Below are 20,847 nucleotides of genomic sequence, written 5' to 3'. Positions count from 1 at the left end.
ATGTCATTCCCCATCTCTCTCTCCAATTGTTTCCTGTCATCTTTCTATTGTCACTTTCTAATAAAGGCATAACATTCTCAAGAACTAATTTGCTCATTTAAAAAAAAAAAAAAAAAAAAAAAAAAATCAGTCTAGACTTGTTTTTTAAAACACAGTCTAGATTGTGGCACAGGTGTGCCACAAGTGTGTAGAGCCTTTAAACTATAATTGAACAATGAATTGTCCAGATAAAGTCAAAGTAATTAAATTATGTGTCAGGGCTTCAAGTAATGATTATTTTCATTACTCATTAGGTTATTTTCTTGATTATTTGATTAATCATTTGATCTATAAAATGTCAAAGAATAGTAAAAAAAAAAAAAAATGTAATTTATTTTTTCAGCACCACTCACCTTAGTGAGTGGTGCTTAGTCAGTTTACATTACAGGCTGACTTTGACTTGATGTGTTTATATTCATATTTGTTCCATTTATCAGCAAAGCTGCACTGTGCTTTGCTGTGAAATTAAAATTTACTGAATGAGATTCACTGTCTCTGCATTCTTCTGTTCTCCATGCATACTGGTGCAAACAGACATGTATGTCAAAATTACACATTATTCTGTAGATTCAGAAATATGACTTGACATTTATTAGTGTAACTATGGTTAACTAAAAAGAAGTAGCCGGTGTAGGAGCAGTGTTAAACTAAGGTTATGATCAGGGGAACAGATCCAAGTAGAATAGTCTCACCTCCTGGAGGTCAGAGGTGTAACCTGCCTGCCTGGGTGGCCTTCAGATGATTGCAAGTCCAGACCTATTGCTTGTTGTGGAGATTACTGAAATGTTTACTGCTGAGTGCATCCTCCTTCGGGTAGAATCCCAAAATCCATTTAGCTTAACTATCAGTTACGTTTTATATTGCAATTCAGTTGACTAATGACACAAGTAAATGGTTTGGCACACAGTGTACTGAAGTAAGAGCATGAAACGTGTGTCCGCTTTCTATTTATTTAATCAAATATAGGTTTCATTGTGTGAAAATAATCCTTTAAAAAATCTTTTAAATACCATTTACTGTAGCTTGGCCCTTGTAGACTTGATATAAAGCCTGCTTCATCTGCAGCTGCTAATGCTTAAACATACTTAAACAATAATAGCAAACTGTGGTCAAGCCTACAAATATTTATATGCGTTATTTATCTAAGATTATTTCAGATGAACCCTATTTTAATGTTGATAAAATTAAAGTTAATTGTGGGGAGTGAAAGGCTTTTCTGGGGGAAATTGAGAATCTAAATATTTCTTTAATCATCAGGCTTTAAATAAATTTGAAATTATTTCAAAAATCAATCATCATAATCAATCAATCAGTCAATCACTGGACTTTTTTTCAGCAGTGATTATCCCTTGTTTCTCCCAGCTTAAACCCAACGCTGTTACTCTACAAGGCTCTACAGTGCAAGCATTTGTGCTCGCATGAGAGTGAAATTTACAAATTGCAAATGTGACAAATTGTTTAGGCACACCAGTTTAAATGATTCCTTGGTTCTGACTCTCTTATTAGCAAAGCTCAGTCTACAAAACTTCATGTAGCAGCTTCTCACTTTTAACTGGTTTCAACCGCTTCTGCTCACGATTAAAATGACATACAGCAGGCCATATTAGCTGTAGCTAACTAACATTAATTCCAGGGATTAACTTGATAACAAGCCAAAATGAAACTTTGCTGTTGTTGGGTTTGTGTTCTCTCTACATACCGGCGGAGAGCAGTCTTTGACACAACACTGGTGTCTGTACACAGCCAACATTGTTTGACCTAAAATAAGCTCTCTGTAAAACCACTGTTTAATCAGACTAGAATGAGTGTTTTTGTAGCTCCAACAATGTGAGACCTATTCTCTACCATCAGCCCATTGCATCATGTTGGTTACAACATTTTAATTTTATTCATATCATTTCAATACATTAAGCAGATCAACTCTTAGATCTGAATCAGTGGCATTAGTATTGGAAAGTGAGGCGTGCCAAAGTGAGTAAGCTACTGTTATTTCAATGTGTAAATACTGTATATATTTAATCAACATTTGATATTTTCTGCTGCTCTTTATATATTTATTTATACTGTGTATACTGAGCAACTTTGACAAAAATTTCCTTCAAGATGAATTCAGTTCTGTTTTATCTCATTTTCAGGTTGTAGCCACAGGTTTAAGATACTAGATAAGGTTTGCATTAATCAAGCACAAAGCATTCCTGTCCTTTGTTGGGTCACTGCTGTATCATATGTTTCAGAATTCTTTAGCTATCCTCTAATTAAGTCAGTTTCCCTCTGTGTTTTATACATACTGTATGCTTAATGTTAAACATGTACTCTTTAAAAAAAGAGATGCATTAATGTAACTTATTTTTGTAATTTTTTTTTCTCTAATCCCCACACATTTTTTTAGTTAGGGGCACAAGTGCCCCTAAAAATAAATGTAAGCATAGAGCCTTGCTCTCGTGAGTGTATATAGCTAAAATTGCTGCATATCAGTATTGAAGTATTGGTTTGGTCTGGCATCCTGTTACCTGTCCTCAACTGTGAAAGACAAAAGAGTTTGACTGTGTTCATATTGTTTCCAATCCAGAACAGAGACGGAAAAGTACATAAAAGCTGCATCTCGGCACAGGAACTGAACATATGTAGACAGACATAACACACTCATCCTTGAGCTGTCAGCTCACACACAGACCCACCCTACAGATAGCTGGATTAACCTGTGTGTTGGGGACAGCCAAGAAACTGAGCACATTGTCAGAGCAAGCTTGTTTGAAGGGGTGAAGCAGAGTTCACAGAGCTGTAACATAAACTCAGCGCCTCAGCTCGCAGCTCATCTCTGCTCAATGGACTGCCAGTGTCATCCTATTGAACACAACCAAAATTAGGTTTTGTCTGTTTGTAAGTTTTTCACTGGATCGATTTTGTGGCTGCAATGTTTGTGATCCAGAAATGTAATGTTTTAATGCAAAAAAGTGTTCAGTATTCCTTCAGCACTCGGGACCGGAGTGAAAAAAGTTCAAACTGCATTTAGACTATGAGACTAAAGTCAGTTCGAGCAATGATGATGATATAAAAGTGTCATATTCTATAAGATCATACTCAAGGTTTCCCCCCAGGGAATTGAATAGTGAAGGTGGTTAGAGCTCCCAGCTCGATGCAGGCTCTATTGAATAAGACCTGTTTCTGGTGGTTATTAAACTAACTTCAGCCTATTCTCTGACCTGAAGTGTAGTGTTGACAAGTTTTGTATTTTGTTTTTCTCACACATCAGTACGTAATTGTAACTGATTGGGCTGTTTGTCTCAACTTTCCCCAACTTGTAAACTTTTTTTATCAATGTAGTTGCCTCACTCATTAAATGCACCTTCTTTGCTGTGTGATGTAGTGGCACTGCTCATTTTCCCTGAAACTTAATAATCTTAATTATATTTCATAAAAATGTTATAATTTCTTCTGATATTAGCAGAGGCACTGTTCATTGTACAACTCCACTATAATACAATATAATTCTTTAGTATCACATGAAGTTGGAAGACTACATCAATTTTTGAAGGAACTGATCCACTGGTCACTTTTGCCAATATAAGATATTGGTATCAAAGTTAGATATGCGTTTTAAATAGATACATTTATCCATTTGTGTGCTTGGCAGACAGTAGAGTAAAGGGACAGTCCCATAAAGTTAGTTCAAAAAGTGTCCTCATTGTGAGGAGCACTTCTCTGCCTGTGAAAACAGTTGTATAATGTCTTCTGTGTCTCTGGAGTTTTCCAAAGTTTGAAAGAATAACGTGACTGGTGTTATCACCGTTGCTGTGACTTATTCTCTGAGTCTTGATATTTATAACAGAAAGTCTGTGTTACAAATGGGTGTTATGGAGGTTTAAAGTCATGGACATTTACCAGGTGGGGAGGCGTTATGGGCAGTGAAGGATCCAACATTTTTGTGTGTTTAGTATTGCTATGCTAGTGGCTCTGACAGATATACAAGCACAGTTAGAAGTAGACCTAAAGAGATCAAACTGAAGTACAGCCTCATGATAACACCTCTTTCTCAGGAAAAAGAGGATATTAGTAAGAATGGCTGGCACTTTCCTTATCACTCTGGACTCATACCACTTTCTTGCTGACCTGCAGTCTCACAAGAATTATTAATTATCTTACGTTGTTTGTATGTGTTACTTACAGACAATGTAGAAGGCGGTAGCAGGGAAACAGATACGGACAAAGACCTTTTTCTGTCATGATGTAGTCCTTTAAAGGCCTCAAGAATCATCTCATGGACCTTGAACTGAGGGGTGGTGTGTGAGAATGTTGTAAAGCAGCCTGATACTGTCCACTAGAGCTGTAGGGGATTAGTCTATAAATGGATTAGTTGACCGAAAGGAAATTAATCTGTAACTATTCTGATAATTGTTTTAGTTATTTTTTAAGCAAAAATGCCACACAGTTATGGTAAATGGAATACACTTATATAGCGCTTTTTCTAGTCTTGTAGACCACTCAAAGTGCTTTACATCACATGCCACATTCACCCATACACAAATCTCATTCTCACACACACACACACACACACAGACACACACACTGACAGCACAGCCATCAGGGCAATTTAGAGTTCAGTATCTTGCCCAAGGACACTTTGACATGTGGAGTGGAGGACCCGGGAATTGAACCTCCCACCTTCTGGTTACTGGACGACCCACTCTACCTCCAGCCACCCACCGCCCACAGTTACTGGTGCCAGCCTCTTAAGTGAGAGGATTTGATGCTTTTCTTTGTCATACATCACACTAAGCTGAATATCTTTAGGATTTGGACTGTTGGTCCCACAAAACAAGACATCTAAAGAAATCTAATTGGGTTGTGGTAAACTACAACAGACATTTTTTACTGTCTCTTGACATTTTGTAAACAAAATGAGTAATGAATCCAGCAATAAATCCTACCTCCATGACGATTCGAATTTTCAGTTCTTGTTGAAACTGTTATAAGAGGTGTTGATTCAACTGAAAGAGGATAACAAAGAGCATAGACTCAGTTGAGGACTGCACTGCCAGAGGAGACAGGACTCTGGACCTGCTGTATGCTAATGTTAAATGGCCTGGAGATTCTACCTTGCACATTACTTTTTGCACATTTGCATTTGTACATTTTTTCTATTCACTTACTGTTTATTTATTATCACTAGTGCAGTGCCTGTACAAAACGTGCTTATCTCATTAATAGTAAAATATTATATTCAATCATCTAATTTCCTCATCACTGCTGTGGTATGACATTAATAATAATAATAGACCCTATTACAACCGAGAGATGTTCCTAATATTTTGTCCATCCCATTTATGTGAATTAGAGTTGACAAAATATTAGGAACACTCCTCAGTATAAACCAGTACAGTTCAACAGTACCACAAATTACAGCCTTCAAAATGACCATTAAGATAAATCAACATCCTCTTAAACAGATTCAATAAAAACTGAACACTGTCCTCATGAAGGGAGAATTTATTGCAGGCCTGTTGTATTATAGTGCATTAGATTTATCTAGGTGTACCTAATAAATTGGTAAATGAGTGTAGATTAACCTAATCAGTGTGTGTCACAGCAACCCTGTCCCTGTACTAGAGAATCTCTATTTTTACTGAAGAATTTGACTTAAAATTTAATAGGTATGATATGGATTTATTTCATCACTGGAGTAATATGCAGTTAAGAAAATCACTGGCAAATGTATTTTTGCATCAGCAAGAAAAATATTTGAAATGATTAAATGTCAGTTTTGTCACTCATACATGGCTGATAATAATAATGTTAGATGATTCATGGTGTTACATTATGTTACCATAACAGCATTAGTGCATAAAATACTCGTTTGGCCTGTTAATAATCCTAAAATATCATGCTTAGGTGGGTATAAAAGTAAACAAAAGGGTGCTATCTTGCTGTCGCTGCATCTTAAAGAAAGCGCTGCGGGATGCTCTCGCTTGAAGTCACCAGCCATTTCCAATTTGAAGAGCGTTGGTCTTTGTCTAAAATAGTCCCACACTTAAGATGATCCTGTGCTAGGTTTTGTAGCTGCAGCTTGTTTTCTGGGGGATCCATGCTTTGACCGGGCACAGACATCTTTGCAATGCCGTTGTCTAATCGATGGCGTGGGTTACGTGGATGAGTTATCCCAGCCTTAACCGACTGCCGTTTAATATTTCTCTTTTTATGTTTTTCGAGAACCACTCATCCATCCATTCACAGTCGACACTGCACTTCCGTGGGTCCTCAGCAATACACACACGAAGTTTGAAGTCGATCGGATGAGCACTTGTTGAGAAAACCTACCTACCCACCTACCAACCAATCCACCAAACAACCCACCTGTAATAAGCAGCTTTAGCCTTTTTATTGGTTTCGAAGCATGTATGGTTTTTGTCCTCCGTGCATGGTCAACATCACTGATATCAAATAGTAACTATGCATTTCACGTCGATGTCCATTGATTTGATGTATTTTATGTAGATAGTTGGTCATTTCACTCTCATGTAAATCCACCAAAGTTAGGATACGACTGAATCAACAGAATTTTGATACAGAGTTCCTGTGATGCCAGTCTGATGCAACTCCATTTTTTATAGTGCAGTTCTTTTCCTTTCTTCTAGAAGAATCACATATCTGAATGATCCCTGTCATAAGAAATGTAGGCTGTAATGGATAATCTTGAACAAGAACATAATCTTGATGTGTTTCTCTCCCCCTTCAGGTATCCGAGTATTGGTGGATGCTCGAGAGAAACTACACATCCCATGGGGCAACCTGTCGAACCAGCGGCACGGAGACACCATGATGGCTTTTGACACTCGGTCAGCGATGGCTCATGGTCACGGCATGGTGGAGCCCAAAGTTTTTCAGCACTACCTGCCGTCCATCCGCGCCCTGTGGGCCGACCAGGGGATCCAGAATGCCTATGACCGCCGCAGGGAGTTCCAGCTGGTGAGTAAGAGTGCTACCCAATGTCCATACTGCAAAAACTTTATCACTCCAGACTAAGTATTCTTATTGCATTTCTGATACAATCTTTGACACTAAACACAAGTTCAAGGGGTTGAGGTCAGGGGTGTGTCTTTGTGGCACTGTCCGGTGAATCTGTGGTATTTAGGGGAGAGGCTGAATTTCACCTAGAATTTACTTCTGGTGTTGTGGATCAGTTTAACATATCTCTGACTCATTTATAAAGTTACCCTTCAACCCCTGCTTCAGTGTTTGCCCTGTGTTACATAGTTGACATCCATGAGACTTACTTTTAACTATTTGCATGTGACTGTGGGAAGTCCATTGATTACTTGTGAGTACGTTTAGGGAGCTTTGAGTGTACAGATGAGCATTGACAGTAAGAGATAAAGGATCTTCCTCACATTTAACTGGGCAGAGCAGCAGCTGCTGAGTGCACACAGACGAACGCAGACAAGTTAATGAAGGGCTTATTCTCTCTTTGCTCTCTGTCCCTCTGCCTCCCCACGCCCTTCCTTCCTCCATGTCTCCCTGACTGCTTTCCACAAGTTTAAGTTGTGGTCTAACAATGTCTTGCTTACGGGAAAATTATCTGTAACTGTCCAGCAGGGAGATTGGCTCACCAAGCAGCTAACTCTGAGATTCAAAGAGCAGTTAGTTCACTGTGTGTTTGTCTTTTCTAATGTTACTCTGCTATTATGGGTATTAGCATGATGTGATATTATTGGTTATAAGCTTTGCACTACCTGCCACTTGACTTACTGATTTCAATTTCTTTTTAATTAAAACAAGTCATATTATGGTCTGTAGAAGGAATGCATTTGACATAACCAAAGTCACCATGGTTTCTTCCCCAACGAAACAGTCAGCATCTGCCAGTATGCATTCACATTAGGGTTGTATTTATGTCATGACTATGTAAAGCAACAGTAAGCATGGTTGACATCAAAAGTAATATTGCTGTTGATTCCTTTAGGGGAATAGATTCCAGATATGGGAGCTACTTCGGTTGTGTGAAAGTGGTTTAATAATTTTAACCTTTAGAGATAAAGAGCAGAGCTGCCACTTCACACAACAAAGGCCACACACACTGTCTTTTAACAGTTAAACAGTTAAAATTATATCATGATATTGCAAGGTATTTTTGTGAGGCAGACAACACCTAGCAACATTAAAATAATAATACGCACAACTGGCAAATATGGAACTTGAAACTAACTTCACCTCAATGCAGACTGTATTGGGTAAAATATCTAGGGCTGCAACTAGATATTTTTATTTAGTTTTCATCACACTGTGTCAAAGGCTGCCGACAGGTACCACTGGTACCCACGTCTGAAGGATCTCTAGATTTACACCATTGTCTCTCAGTGGCTGTGAGACTTGTTCACAGCTTGCATCGAACATCAGATAACTCAGATGAAATACCTTGAGCAGGTCTGATGGACAGAGGGCAAAGATTGTGCAGACAAGAGTTTACTGCTGAGCAGTGTGTTATATATAGCATCATTTACCATTACTGTAGAGAGTGTGGTAGGGGTTGGTAGGATGGAAGTGACGTGTGAACTGAGCCCCCACCCCAGAAAGTGGAATATAGTCTTGTAAAATGGCCCTGCTGTGCAAATGACTACACAAATAGAAGACACTATGTCAAGTGAACAAACCAAACACATGGTTTTCTGAATGAAACATGTTATAAAATCAAAGGTTTTTAAAAACATTTAAATATGTCCACAGTAGAGCTGAAATGATAAAACAATCAGTCAATTTAAAAGAAAATAAAACAAAGTATTTCAATAATCATCAAAATAACAGTTTAGTTAATTATCTGTTAATCTGCCTGTCAGTTATTTTCTTGTTTGATTAATTAATTTTTTGGTCCATAAAGCACTAGAAAATAGTGAAAAATGTCCATCACATTTTCCAAGTCCAGGGTTATTTCTTCAGATGTGTTTTTTGTTTTTGTTTTTTTTTTTGGTCCAACCAACAGTCCTAAAACTAAAGATAATAATTTCAGCTTTACTATAGACAAACAGAATATCCTTCTCTGATCGGGCTGCATCTTGCTTTAAAACAGGACCAGGTCTAACTGCCTTTAAGCTTTGTTTAGTGTAACGTATGTATCACAGCTCTACATATTTATAGGATCCATAGAGAGTTTGTTTTTCTACTCGGTGGTTAAGGGGTGGTATAACATGAATAAGTGACGTTAATGTGACCCACTTCCATATTGATGCGAAGAGTTAAAGCCATGTGACATATGAAAATGGAGAATAAACTCAGAATTCTTATGATCAAGTTACTATCTCTCTTCTTTCTCTCAGGGGGAGTCAGTCAAGTATTTCCTGGACAATTTGGAAAAGCTCGGACAGTCGGTAAGTCCTGCCCACACTGCAAAGGCTCTACAAATCCAGACCAGATGAGTATTATAGTACTTGGCTAGTTTGTTGAAAAGAGAAGTGAAACCATTGTCTGCCTGTCCCTAGTCATTTCTACACACTGGTTTGTTCCACTGTGCACTCACTATTCCCCCATGTAGCTGCCTGCCAGCACAGCTCACTGACACTGCCCACCATCAGGCTGAGTCAAACACTATAGGTTATGCTGGGGGACATTCCAGAAATACTGTTGCTCAGAACAATAATTTGAAAACATTTGGCTATTGGGTTTTACAAATTTAGGGCCAGAATTCCCAGATGTATTAAACAATTCATCAACAAGCCTGCTGTAATCAGACAGCATAATAAGAGACAGGAAATTATACGTAAGACTACAAATAGCTTCACTGAGCCATTTAGAAACAAATGAAGATGTGGTCATGTGACAATCTCAAAGCCCATGACAAATTACTAAAAGTCAATGACAAGATACGGAAGCTAAGCAAAAGTTTCCTTGTTCACTCTGTACTACCCCCTCCTCCCCCAGGGTCCTACTGGTCAATCAGTGCCTTTTCTAAGAAATGACGGAAATTGTTCTAAATAGAAGAAGTAGTTGTCAGTAAATCTTCCACTAGTTATATATATGGGAATATACAGCTAGAAATATCTGGTTAAGTGCTTTCTTGCACAATCTTTTATAACTTGGACGGACGGTGCCTGAAAATTTTTAAAAACTAAACATTTATTGAATATTATAAGAGGGACATTAAAACACAGCTACACTACTACAGAAAACTACAAAAAATAAGTATAAAAATTAGTCACGAGTTATAACTAGAATGATGAACTTATACTTCCACCCTTTTTTTCTTTACAGTTGTTGTGGTTGCCTATTTTTTAATGTTAAAAAGGAACTCATTCCAGTTTCTGGTGCCAGAGACTGTAAGGAACAGATACCCATGTTGTTTTTTAACCTCTGTAAGAACAAGTGAGCAACACCAGCTCTTGTCTAATGGACGGAGTTTCCCCAAGCCTACCAAAGTAGTTTTGGGGTGCTTTGACACCTAATCTTTTTGGTGTAGTTCAAACGAAACCTGGCACGTTTGGATCAGTTTGTTTAAATTGCCATGAACGCTGTGAGCCTTCAGACCAAACAACCAGACCAAGCCTCCTTGAAAAAATAGTCTGAACCAGTCCAGTTCCAAGTCGACTCTTGTGTTCTTTGTTTGTGGTGTGAAAGGAAACCAAATCAGCTACAGGATTTAAGTTCAGTGATCTGTACAAGTGACATAAGTATGATCATTAATGTATGATCATTTGGCAACCATTGTAACACAAATCTGCATCAGCACGTGAGTGCAGGGATTTTACCTGGTACATCAGGAAATGTTGAAGGAGATAAAACAGAAGTGTATCATGATTTTATGCAGTTCTGCATTATAAAGTGTGTAAAACATAGCCATACAGTAGCTATTCACAAATAATATTACGATATAAGACGCCCCTTTCTCATCACGTTGCTATCTGTTCCTGTTTAATATGTATTAGGTCCAGCTGCAGTCTGGACTAATAATTCTTCAATTGAATTTTTGCCACAATTCACAAGCAATTCACCAAAACCACCCAATGAACGAGGCACCTGGCAGTCCATATGGCTTTTTGTTTACACCTCATTTGGTTTGCAGTAAGTCAGTGTGAACGTGAAGTGGACCAGAACTAAAAGGCAGCAATAGATCTTTTTTCCATGGTCTGGGCCAAATTAACTGGATTGCAGGTGTGAAAGCATACTCACGATCCCTCTTTTTAGAGGGATGTGGGAGTTGTACAACCTACTCACATTCCCTCTTGTTATAATGTACATCTACAAGGGTATATGTACAAGAGCTGTACAACATCAACAAGCATAGCTAAAAGAGAGTCTATTCTCCCAACCGTATTATTTTCTTTTCTTTGTTTTTTTTTTTTTGCTGCAAATCAGTGCACAAACAACGTGGATCAGTCGTTTCTTGCGTATATGGCTGTTGCTCAGGTAGTAGAGTGGGTCGTCCACTAACCAGAAGGTTGGTGGTTCAATCCCCGGCTCCTCCATTCTTAATGTTGAAGTGTCCTTGGGCAAGATACTGAACCCCATATTGCCCCTGATGCATCGTGTGTGTGTGAGAATGTGGCAGTGTAAAGTGTTTTGACTAGTCGATAAGACTAGAAAAGCACTATATAAGTGCAGTCCATATCCATTTTGGAAGGAAAAAAAATCCTGTCTCACGCATGTTATCAAATCCTTTTCCGTGTCTCTTCTGGCATGTGTTTTCATGACAAAACATAGTTTGGAGACCAGACAGACTCGTCGGGGATTCCTCCTGGTCAAAGATCTTGACTAAATTAACCAGATAGATGAGGCTGTTTATTAATTTGATGTTGTGTTAAGTGCTTCCAAAGGTAAGTTACCCAGAAAAGACTATTCGCATGCTTTCTCAGTGCTTGATTTCTTCCTTATGATGTTTCTTGTGTTCTTGCGGATATTTGGGAAAATATGCATTTTGTGTTTGTGTGTGTGTGTGTGTGTGTGTGTGTGTGTGTGTGTGTGTGTGTGTGTGTGTGTGTACCAGCACACACACAAGTGTAGACTGTGTCAGCGCTGAGTCATCATCTCTGGAATATCAGGAATTTGAATCTATCTTGGAGCATACTGACAAACAGACACGACACTGTCAAAACATGACTGGGAATAATATTACATCATATTTGGTTCCATATAGTTAAAGATTTACTTCTTTTATTCACTTTGGATTGATTTGCAAAGCCTTGTCATCGATAAGGAGAAATACCTAGTCCTGCTCCCCTCATACACATTCTCTGGCAGCCCTACATTTGTTTGTGTGCTCTGGTATTTTAGGAATGCAGTGTGTTAAACAGGGATGTCCCCCAAATCAGCAGCAAATGCAGCAAATGAGAAGTTTGTGCACTGCTTTTATCTGCACCGAAAAGCTAAGCATTTCTTTATCTAACTCTAATTGACACTGATTGTGAAGTTTGTATGTGTGTATTAGAGAATTTTTTATAAGCAATATCCTTGAGTTTCTCTAGAAGATAGTTAGGTCCCTAAGTATTTGGACAGTAATACAATTTTCATAATTTCATCTCTGTACACCACCACAATGGATTTTTAACAACAAATCAAGATGTGATTGAAGTGTAGACTTTGAGCTTTAATGGAAGTGGTTTAAAAAAATATCAGATTAACTGTTAAGGAATGACAGCCATCTTTATACATAGTCCCTCATTATCAGAGGGTCAAAAGTAATTGGACAAACCAACATAATTATAACAATCAAAATTATTTTTAATACTTGGATGAAAATCCTTAGCATTCAATGAATGCATGTATAAAAAGGGCTGTATTTTCTAAACGCATAATGTAATATTTTTGTGAAACCCTTTGAATTAAAGCTGAAAGACTACACTTCAATCACATCTTGATTTGTTTGTTTCAAATCCATTGTGTTGGCATACAGAGGCAAAACTACAAAACTTGTGTCACTGTCCAAATACTTTGGCACCTAACTGTATGTATCAACACAGCCTAAACACGGTTATTGAATATGCAAGTTATGATGTAAACCTGGAATGCGCACTCTAAAATCTGTGGAAACCTGTCTCTAAAAACGTAATAATCTGCTTGCAGGACTACCTCCCCAGCCAACAGGACATCCTCTTGGCCAGAAAACCCACTAAGGGCATCCATGAGTACGACTTTGAGATTAAGAATGTGCCCTTCAAGATGGTGGACGTGGGCGGTCAGCGCTCTGAGAGGCGGCGCTGGTTCGAATGCTTTGACTCAGTCACTTCCATCCTCTTCCTTGTCTCCTCTTCTGAATATGATCAGGTGAGTCACCTGGAAGCCACACAGTGCAGTGAGAACACAGGGCATGGAATTCCTGAATGTCGCAGAATTTACTTTTCTGTATTCCACTTAAACAGACCAAAATTTCTCACAAATCAGATTATTAAATTCAAGAACACAACATCACATATCTAGAGAAAATCTGCATCAACCCAGCTCTTTTGGATGAAATATCTCACTATAGAGTGAGATGAGAGGCAGGTTCCAGAAGTAGTTTTTCCTGCTATTAATTTGCATTTGAAAGTTTTCTTCTAATGATAACCTCAGTATTCCACAACATACCAACATGGAGATCTCCAAGGTAATTTAAAAATATTATGTTATGAAAGTAGGTTAATAAATATTTATACTTTGTATATGAGGAATTACAGTTTTTTGGCCAGCCAGTGAGGTTTTCAATTCGGTCATAACTCTGTAATGACTAAAACACAGGCAAGTCTTAAAAAATGAACATAACAGAAAAGCCCTTTTTGCCCAAATTGTCCCAGGAGCTAAATAACCACCAGAAGGAAAAAATCAGGAACAAGTAGCCCTTTCTAGTCCAGACCTTTAACAACCCAGAACCTGAACTTTGACATCTTGTGATGCTTTGGTACAGGGTCTTTCTCAACCTCATTTTCATTTGCTGTTTAGTAGGTGAATGAAATAAGTAGTTGTGGGACAGACAGCAATGGAAGAAGTGGTGCAGATTTGTTGTTGATTTTCTTTCACATTTATGGACATTTGAAATAGAAGTTTATTCGTCAACTGACGTCCCTGCTGAACCTGGATGATCTTGTTGGGTAGCCCAAGACGGGGCTGTCCGGGGGCACCAAATCATATCATAGGTTTGGTCCACTGTGCACATAGTGTTTTTTGTTTTTGTTTTTTCCCCAGTAATCTTGTTTCAGCTTTTAACTTTTTTCCCTGCACTGTTTGAGTTAGATTTATATACCCACTTCTTCCAAGTGCTGAAATTGCTTCTGGTCCATCTTTTGGTTACTAACAGCTGACTCAAGTTCCCTCTCAATGTCCTCTCCACAAACACTAATTAGACAACTAGACGTTCTTTGTCCATCAAGCGTTCTCCACTGTTTTTTTTGTTTTTTTTAAAGTATTGGTTGTCCTGGTCGACGCAGATGAAATAGTAAGAGGGTGGCTTCTGTTGTTGTGTTTGTTGTGTGTTGTAGTTGTCCTTGGTGTGATGTGATGTCACAACTGCTTGATCAATCACATTTGGAACTTGCATTTTTATTAGTTACTGAGAAGTGTTGAAATTTAGCACCATAAACTGGGGAACAGTGGAAACAAAGGCAGCGCCCGTGACAAAGGCTACATGCTACATTACATTTCTTTAAGTCCCTGCAGTGCAGTTGGGCTGCGAAGTTCCTTTTGTGCATTGCTGTTTGTGTTTACACTGTATCTAAAAAAAAATATAAAAATGACGGTAATAAGTCAAATACTGGATTTAAAAAAAAAACTAAAAAAAACAATAGGTCCTGATCCCCCCCCAAAAAGACATATTTTTTGGGGGGGATCAGGGCCTTTGGCAAAAGAATTATAAAATGGACCATTTTTCCTCTGGTGTAAATGCAGGTTAAGATTCTGAGTTGTTATAAATGTTCCTGGAGAAGTTGCTGCGATGGTAAAGGGCTATAAGACAGCTTTTTCATTGTTGGAAGGCTATTTTGACATAGATTTGCTTCTATTCTTTGTGCAAAGCACAGTCAAACAAACCTGTTGCTCATACCAGACGCATATTGTCACAATCCCCTTTGACCCCAGCACACATGTCTGCATTCTAACACCTGCAGGTGCTAATGGAGGACCGGCAGACCAACCGGCTGAGCGAGTCCCTTAACATTTTTGAGACCATCGTCAACAACCGAGTTTTCAGTAACGTCTCTATCATCCTGTTCCTGAACAAGACGGACCTGCTGGAGGATAAGGTGAAGCAGGTGTCTATCAAAGACTACTTCCCCGAGTTCTCGGGCGATCCCACGAGCCTGGCTGATGTCCAGCGCTTCCTGGTGGAATGCTTTCGCAAAAAGCGCCGTGAGCAGCAGCAGAAACCGCTGTACCACCACTTCACCACTGCCATCAACACTGAGAACATCCGGCTGGTGTTCCGTGATGTCAAGGACACCATCCTTCACGACAACCTCAAACAGCTGATGCTGCAGTGAGGGGACTGACAAGGAGGAGGAGGAGGAGGGATGGGTGGAGGCAGACGGAAAGTTGGTGTGAAGGTGCCTTTTTCCTTCCCCTCGCTGCCACCACCAGCCTGTAAGGGGAGCAGGCAGTGTCACTTTTGAACTTTGACTGTGTATTAAAGCCACCACTACTACCCCCCCCCCCCACGCTTGCTCTCTACCTTATTGAGCTTGATCACTGTGACTTATAACAGCTGCCTTTGGCTCAGAGCCCAAACCACCCTCTGACCCTTCAAACCACTGTAAATGACCTCTAACCCCCACTCTCTGCCCCCCGTCCACACTCTGCAGTGGACCTCCCCGACATATTTTATGGTATGTCCTCCCTATGTGTTGCTCTGATTCACATCCACACACTGTCCTTTTTCTATGCTGCTCTTACCACTGTTGTTAGGGAGGGAGAGGGGGAGGGGTTTATTATAAATTGGTGTTACTGAGTAGCCATCAAAGCTGCCTGCAGGCAACACTGATATCAGTGGTTCAGCGACTGTTGCCAGGTGTTGCCTTCCTTTGCAGAACTTCTTTCGTTTTGTCTTTGGTTTTACATCTGCTTTCCAAAGGGCGCTTGGTGATGACATCACTGGGCCGGGATGGGGATTTCCTTTGAGAGCAGTGGAACAGGAAAGAGCGCACACTTTCTCTCTCTCTCTCTCACACACTCACACACAAACAAACAAACAAACACACACACACACACACACCCACACACACTTGTACTACTTTGTGAGGACACTCATTGACATAATGCATTACCTAGCCCTTTAAACTAACCTCAACCATCACAACTAAATGCCTAACCCCAACCCTTACCCTAACCTAAAGATAATTCTACCTGAACCCTAATATCAAGTCTTACCCCTCCTTTGAAGGTGTTAGGAAAGGCCAAAATGTCCCCACTCCAATGGACTAAAACTCAACAGTTTTAGCATTTAGTACAAGTACACATAAACACACACACACACACACACACACACACACACACACACACACACAGATAGGAATTCCTGTTCCCAAGTAAACTTAATTATAGTTCTAATCATTTTGTTTCTTTTTCTAGTGTATGAATATATTGTTTGTACCTATGCATTTTTCTTTAACTTATATTTTATGGGGGTTTACACTTTGTGGATGTGTGACTGCTGATGGACTCTATTACAGTTAATTAGGGGAGTAGGGAGGGTTGGGTGTGGGGGGGTGAGAGGGAGCACAGACACAAACAAATAGACCACTTGTAAAATAAAACAACGTGCAATCAGGATAGCTAGTGCAGGGTTAAGAGTGACACATCGTTTTTTGCTTTTTCTCAGGGCACATTGTGAACCACTTCTCTGTGATTTGAAGCCAACCAGAACTCTCATGTCTCTGCCCTTCCACAATCAAATGACAGATTTTATCGGGTCTTTTCTCTGTATGTGTCAGCAGAAAAGACCCTTTATGCTTCTAAAGCAAAACGCTGGCCATCTTCAACCTTGAGCATATTTTACCGTCAGGATCTGGACAAAAAGACCTCATGGCCCCATTTCCACCCTGTATTAACATGCGATCTGCATCTAGTTGCATTATCTGATTGATGCCATCTGACCACAGACCTGTGCATTTACACCTAGTATTAAGAAGTTGTGTTGTTATTTCAATTGTTTTTATTTCTTTTGTTAATCATTTAAGTAATTTTTCAAGCAAAGGTGCCAAAATTTGATGGTTCTAAGTTCTCAAATGTGGAAATTTGTTGCATTTCCTAGTCTTACATTGTAGTAAATTGAATATCTTTGTGTTTTGGACTGTTGGTCAGAGAAAACAAGACATTTGATAACATCAACTTGAAAAAATTGATCATAACAATAATCGTTATTTGCACCTCTAATCGGATCTCAGTATCCAAACTAAGACTCAAAGCAGCACCTAACATAACTTGGTACAAAAGACTTGCTGGGTCAGAGCATCTAAGAGGCCAATACCAACCCTTGGGACCAATGCTGTTGGTGTTTGACCCCTAAGAAGGTAGGCAGAGCTGGCAGACTTGTCAACAAAGGGCGTTGCTCGAAGGAGTCCCATCTCCACACACCACATCTGGTTGACGTCCTGGACCACATCCTAATTTGGTCAGCACATCTGGTAGTGTTCCCATTTCCATGTTTTCTGTGTGAATTAACAACTGCACTAATTTGTTTTTCCATATCCAGATAACATAAACCAGATACAGATCACATGGTAATGCCAGGGTTACACTGGGTCTGTGGTATGCTTCCATTGAAAAATTCTGTTTTTGTCTTGCTTGCCTTGCTACCAGTGCTCTTTTTTACATTCTTGCTGGGCTGATGGACACAAAAAATCAACTCCAAAATCACCTAAAATATCATGAGAAAATAAATGTTAAGTCATTTACTTTGGTGGCCGACTGCAGCTGCTCGTCTGTCAATAGTGTGAATGAACAGTAAAAGCGGTTTTGTCATAGTAAACTGAATTGAGCACATTTCCAGTGTCCATTTGTGTCATCTGTATTGCGGAGCTGCAAGCTGAAGCAAGCAGGACATTAACCTCTTCAAGTCTACCCTGCTGAATCCATCACTTGAAAAATCTTAATGTTTAAAGTTAGTGGAGATCCAGGAGTTTTCAGTGATACCAGATATGTCAGGTTGAATTTTGGGTGCACAAGGTGTAGCCTGAAATACATAAAAACATCATGTCCTTTAACGTAAGCATCATGTAATCTTAATGTCTGAACCGTTGTGATACAATGACCATTGTTGCCTAATTTAATTGTTTCTCAAGGGGTAATGATGCATGATGTGGTTGAGGTTGAAAATGGCCAAATTTATACTGAAACCCCATGGAATTTCACATCCAAGCCTGTATGTTTTATCTCTCCACTTTAGCTTATCTGTTGTGTATTATTCTACAATTGACAAGGTGGCTCAGTCTTTCTTTAGCTGTCTCAGATCATTTTTATTTTCCAAAAGGTACCTATTAATGCTGTCCATCTTTCCTTTCCACACATCTTAACTTAAAAAAAAAGGGATAAAGCCAGCCTTTGTTACTAATGATCCTTAGCAGTTGGTGTCTGCTGGCTGCTCTCACTGTTGTACAGTATACAGGTTATGTATAGTTCACATTGTCCTCTTAACTCCTTTTCTAATGCCTAATTCATCATTATGTATCTCACACCAACATTACTCTTGTTTCTAACAGCTAATGTAACCCTCTACACAGATTTATATGTATGACCATTAGTGTTATTTTTATTCGATTTGATATTAATTTTTTTTGATGGTCTTTATTTTTAAAAAAGCAGGCGTCTGGTGGCTTGTCTTAAGGTGTTTTAGGAGACACCCCCGTTAATCAGCTCACTCCAGGTGTGTTTGAAACCATGAACAACAAAGTCCTCTGGATAACTAGCTCCACTGGTTCATGCTAACACTTCAGCATACGTTGAAGGATAGTCACCAAGGTGATAAAAAGTATAACAGGTTACAAATGTAATGAAATTGGGCTTTTGTTGAGCTGTTACATCTCCCCCACTTTAAACCTGATTGATATAAAAATGTTTTATTGTTTTCAGTATCTCAACAAATAGGTCATGGTCTTATGTTTGTGTGAAAACACAGACATTCTACATACATCAGCCTAGCTACATTATGTTACTGTTTTACTCTTTATAGTTGTTGTTGTAATTGCTAATGGCAGCTAATCACTCAAAAGACTGAACGACACCCTGTTTTAGCTTGAACATGCCCCAATTACCCCACAACTACTCCCAAACTCCTCTGACAGATTGTTGCTCTGGTGTCTTGCTCCATGTCTACACTGGATGTGTTTCAGCCCCGTTTGGTCTTCTGTCTCAGTGTTAATCAGTACAGTTGTCTGCACAGGTGGCATAACAGCTTGAGTTTCACTCGTATAACTATGGACCCATATAATACTTGGATCTTCAATTAAATAACTCCAGAAAAGTGGATTTAGTGTTGTAGAAAACCTAAACAGTGTATTTGCAAAATTTAGCTTGGTTACCTTTTTTTAATTCACACTAAATATTGTTTAGGTATTTAGACATCCACTGGTGTCCATCCATCTCTGTGTACTCTGAAAATGATTTTGCAGAAAAATAATGCAGACCCTATGGTTGCAGTCCACACCATTTTCAGATGTCATTTTCATACTATGTGAAAATGAATGGAAGCCAACATGATTTGTAGTCTGTGGGCTAAAATTTGCTAATCTTTTTTTTTTCCCTTACCTACAGCTAATCTAATAGACATCGAGGAGCTACTGTCTCAACTGTTGCTCTGGTGCAGCAGCTGAAGGCAGAAAACAGTTCTTCCTACAGCTCAGTTCAGTGACATTAGTTAGACAAGTGTCACATGATTAGTTGCCAGTTCTTTGGGTCACACATTTCAGCTTTATTTTTGTTTGCTTCACATTCATTGTGTGTTCCTCTTTTCTCCTCACATTTGCAGGATGAATCAGTTTGATACTACACTTACTTCAGCCCTGATATTTTTACATTCACATTTAGAATTAGCTTTGAGTAAATGATTGCCTTAATCAGGGACATGAAGGGGTAATGGACTTCTTGAGAGACAAGTTAGATTGCTATTGTCCCAGATAGCTATATTAGCATCCAGTGTCCCCCAGACCAACAAGGAGCCTGCTGTCACTCAACGTGTGTGCTAGCATGAAGCAGTTAAAACATGGCTGATTTTGGTGTGTGCGTTTTAACAACTTTTGAATGGTAAGAGGAAGTTGACCAACAGGGCTGGTAACCAAAAGCTTGGTGCACTGCCAGTCAGCATGATCCTCCCTCCGTCAGTTTGTCCGCATCAGGACGAAGCAGCCTGTGTGTGTGTGTGTGTGTGTGTGTGTGTGTGTGTGTGTGTGTGTGTGTGTGTGTGTGTGTGTGTGTGTGTGTGTGTGTGTGTGTGTGTGTGTGTGTGTTTGTGTTTGTGTTTGTGTGTGTGTGGCACAAACACACTGTCTGCTGCTGCTGTAAAGCTAAAACCCAGCAGAGGCCTCTTTGTCTGGATTCAGACTGTTTTGTCATGTCATCACTTCAGGCCCCAAGGAAGCCTGTAGTTACAACACACACCATGAAGTAATGCAGAACAGGCCTGTGCCCTGATAGAGCCTTTGTCAATGGTGAACAAACTTGGTTTTGATTATTAGAGCACAGACAGTATATTGTCACAGAACCATGAGCAGATGGGTGAGTGATGATGTCCCACATGCTGTTACAGTGTCTCGGCTCTTTAATGGAGCCTTTGTGATGTCACATTTCTCCATAATGTAACATCAAGACTCTACAGTCTGACAGGCTCTGAGTTGAGTTGTAGCCAGCACCAGAAAAGAACCAAATCCTTTCAGA

General features: G+C 39.3%; 1 protein-coding gene across 2 annotated transcripts in view; it reads left to right on the top strand.

Moving 5' to 3' along the window:
- gna13b (guanine nucleotide binding protein (G protein), alpha 13b) overlaps positions 1-20,211 on the top strand; it is a 28,636-nt gene extending 8,425 nt beyond the window's left edge. Inside the window, exons 2-6 of one of the 2 annotated variants that reach the window (XR_005709703.1) lie at positions 6,773-7,002; positions 9,345-9,395; positions 13,081-13,281; positions 15,093-15,806; positions 19,729-20,211. Coding sequence is in view for 1 of the 2 variants with exons in the window: in XM_040157641.1 (XP_040013575.1) it covers positions 6,773-7,002; positions 9,345-9,395; positions 13,081-13,281; positions 15,093-15,464 (854 nt within the window). In the remaining variant the exon portion in view is untranslated. Of the gene's footprint in view, positions 1-6,772; positions 7,003-9,344; positions 9,396-13,080; positions 13,282-15,092; positions 16,219-19,728 lie in introns of those variants that run through there. The other variant, XM_040157641.1, reaches the window with a different exon arrangement.
- Positions 20,212-20,847: the final 636 nt, after the last annotated feature.

The sequence above is a fragment of the Xiphias gladius genome, chromosome 3 (assembly GCF_016859285.1).
Source record: "Xiphias gladius isolate SHS-SW01 ecotype Sanya breed wild chromosome 3, ASM1685928v1, whole genome shotgun sequence".
Taxonomy (NCBI): Eukaryota; Metazoa; Chordata; class Actinopteri; order Istiophoriformes; family Xiphiidae; genus Xiphias; species Xiphias gladius.
This window is presented reverse-complemented; position numbering and strand designations above follow the sequence as displayed.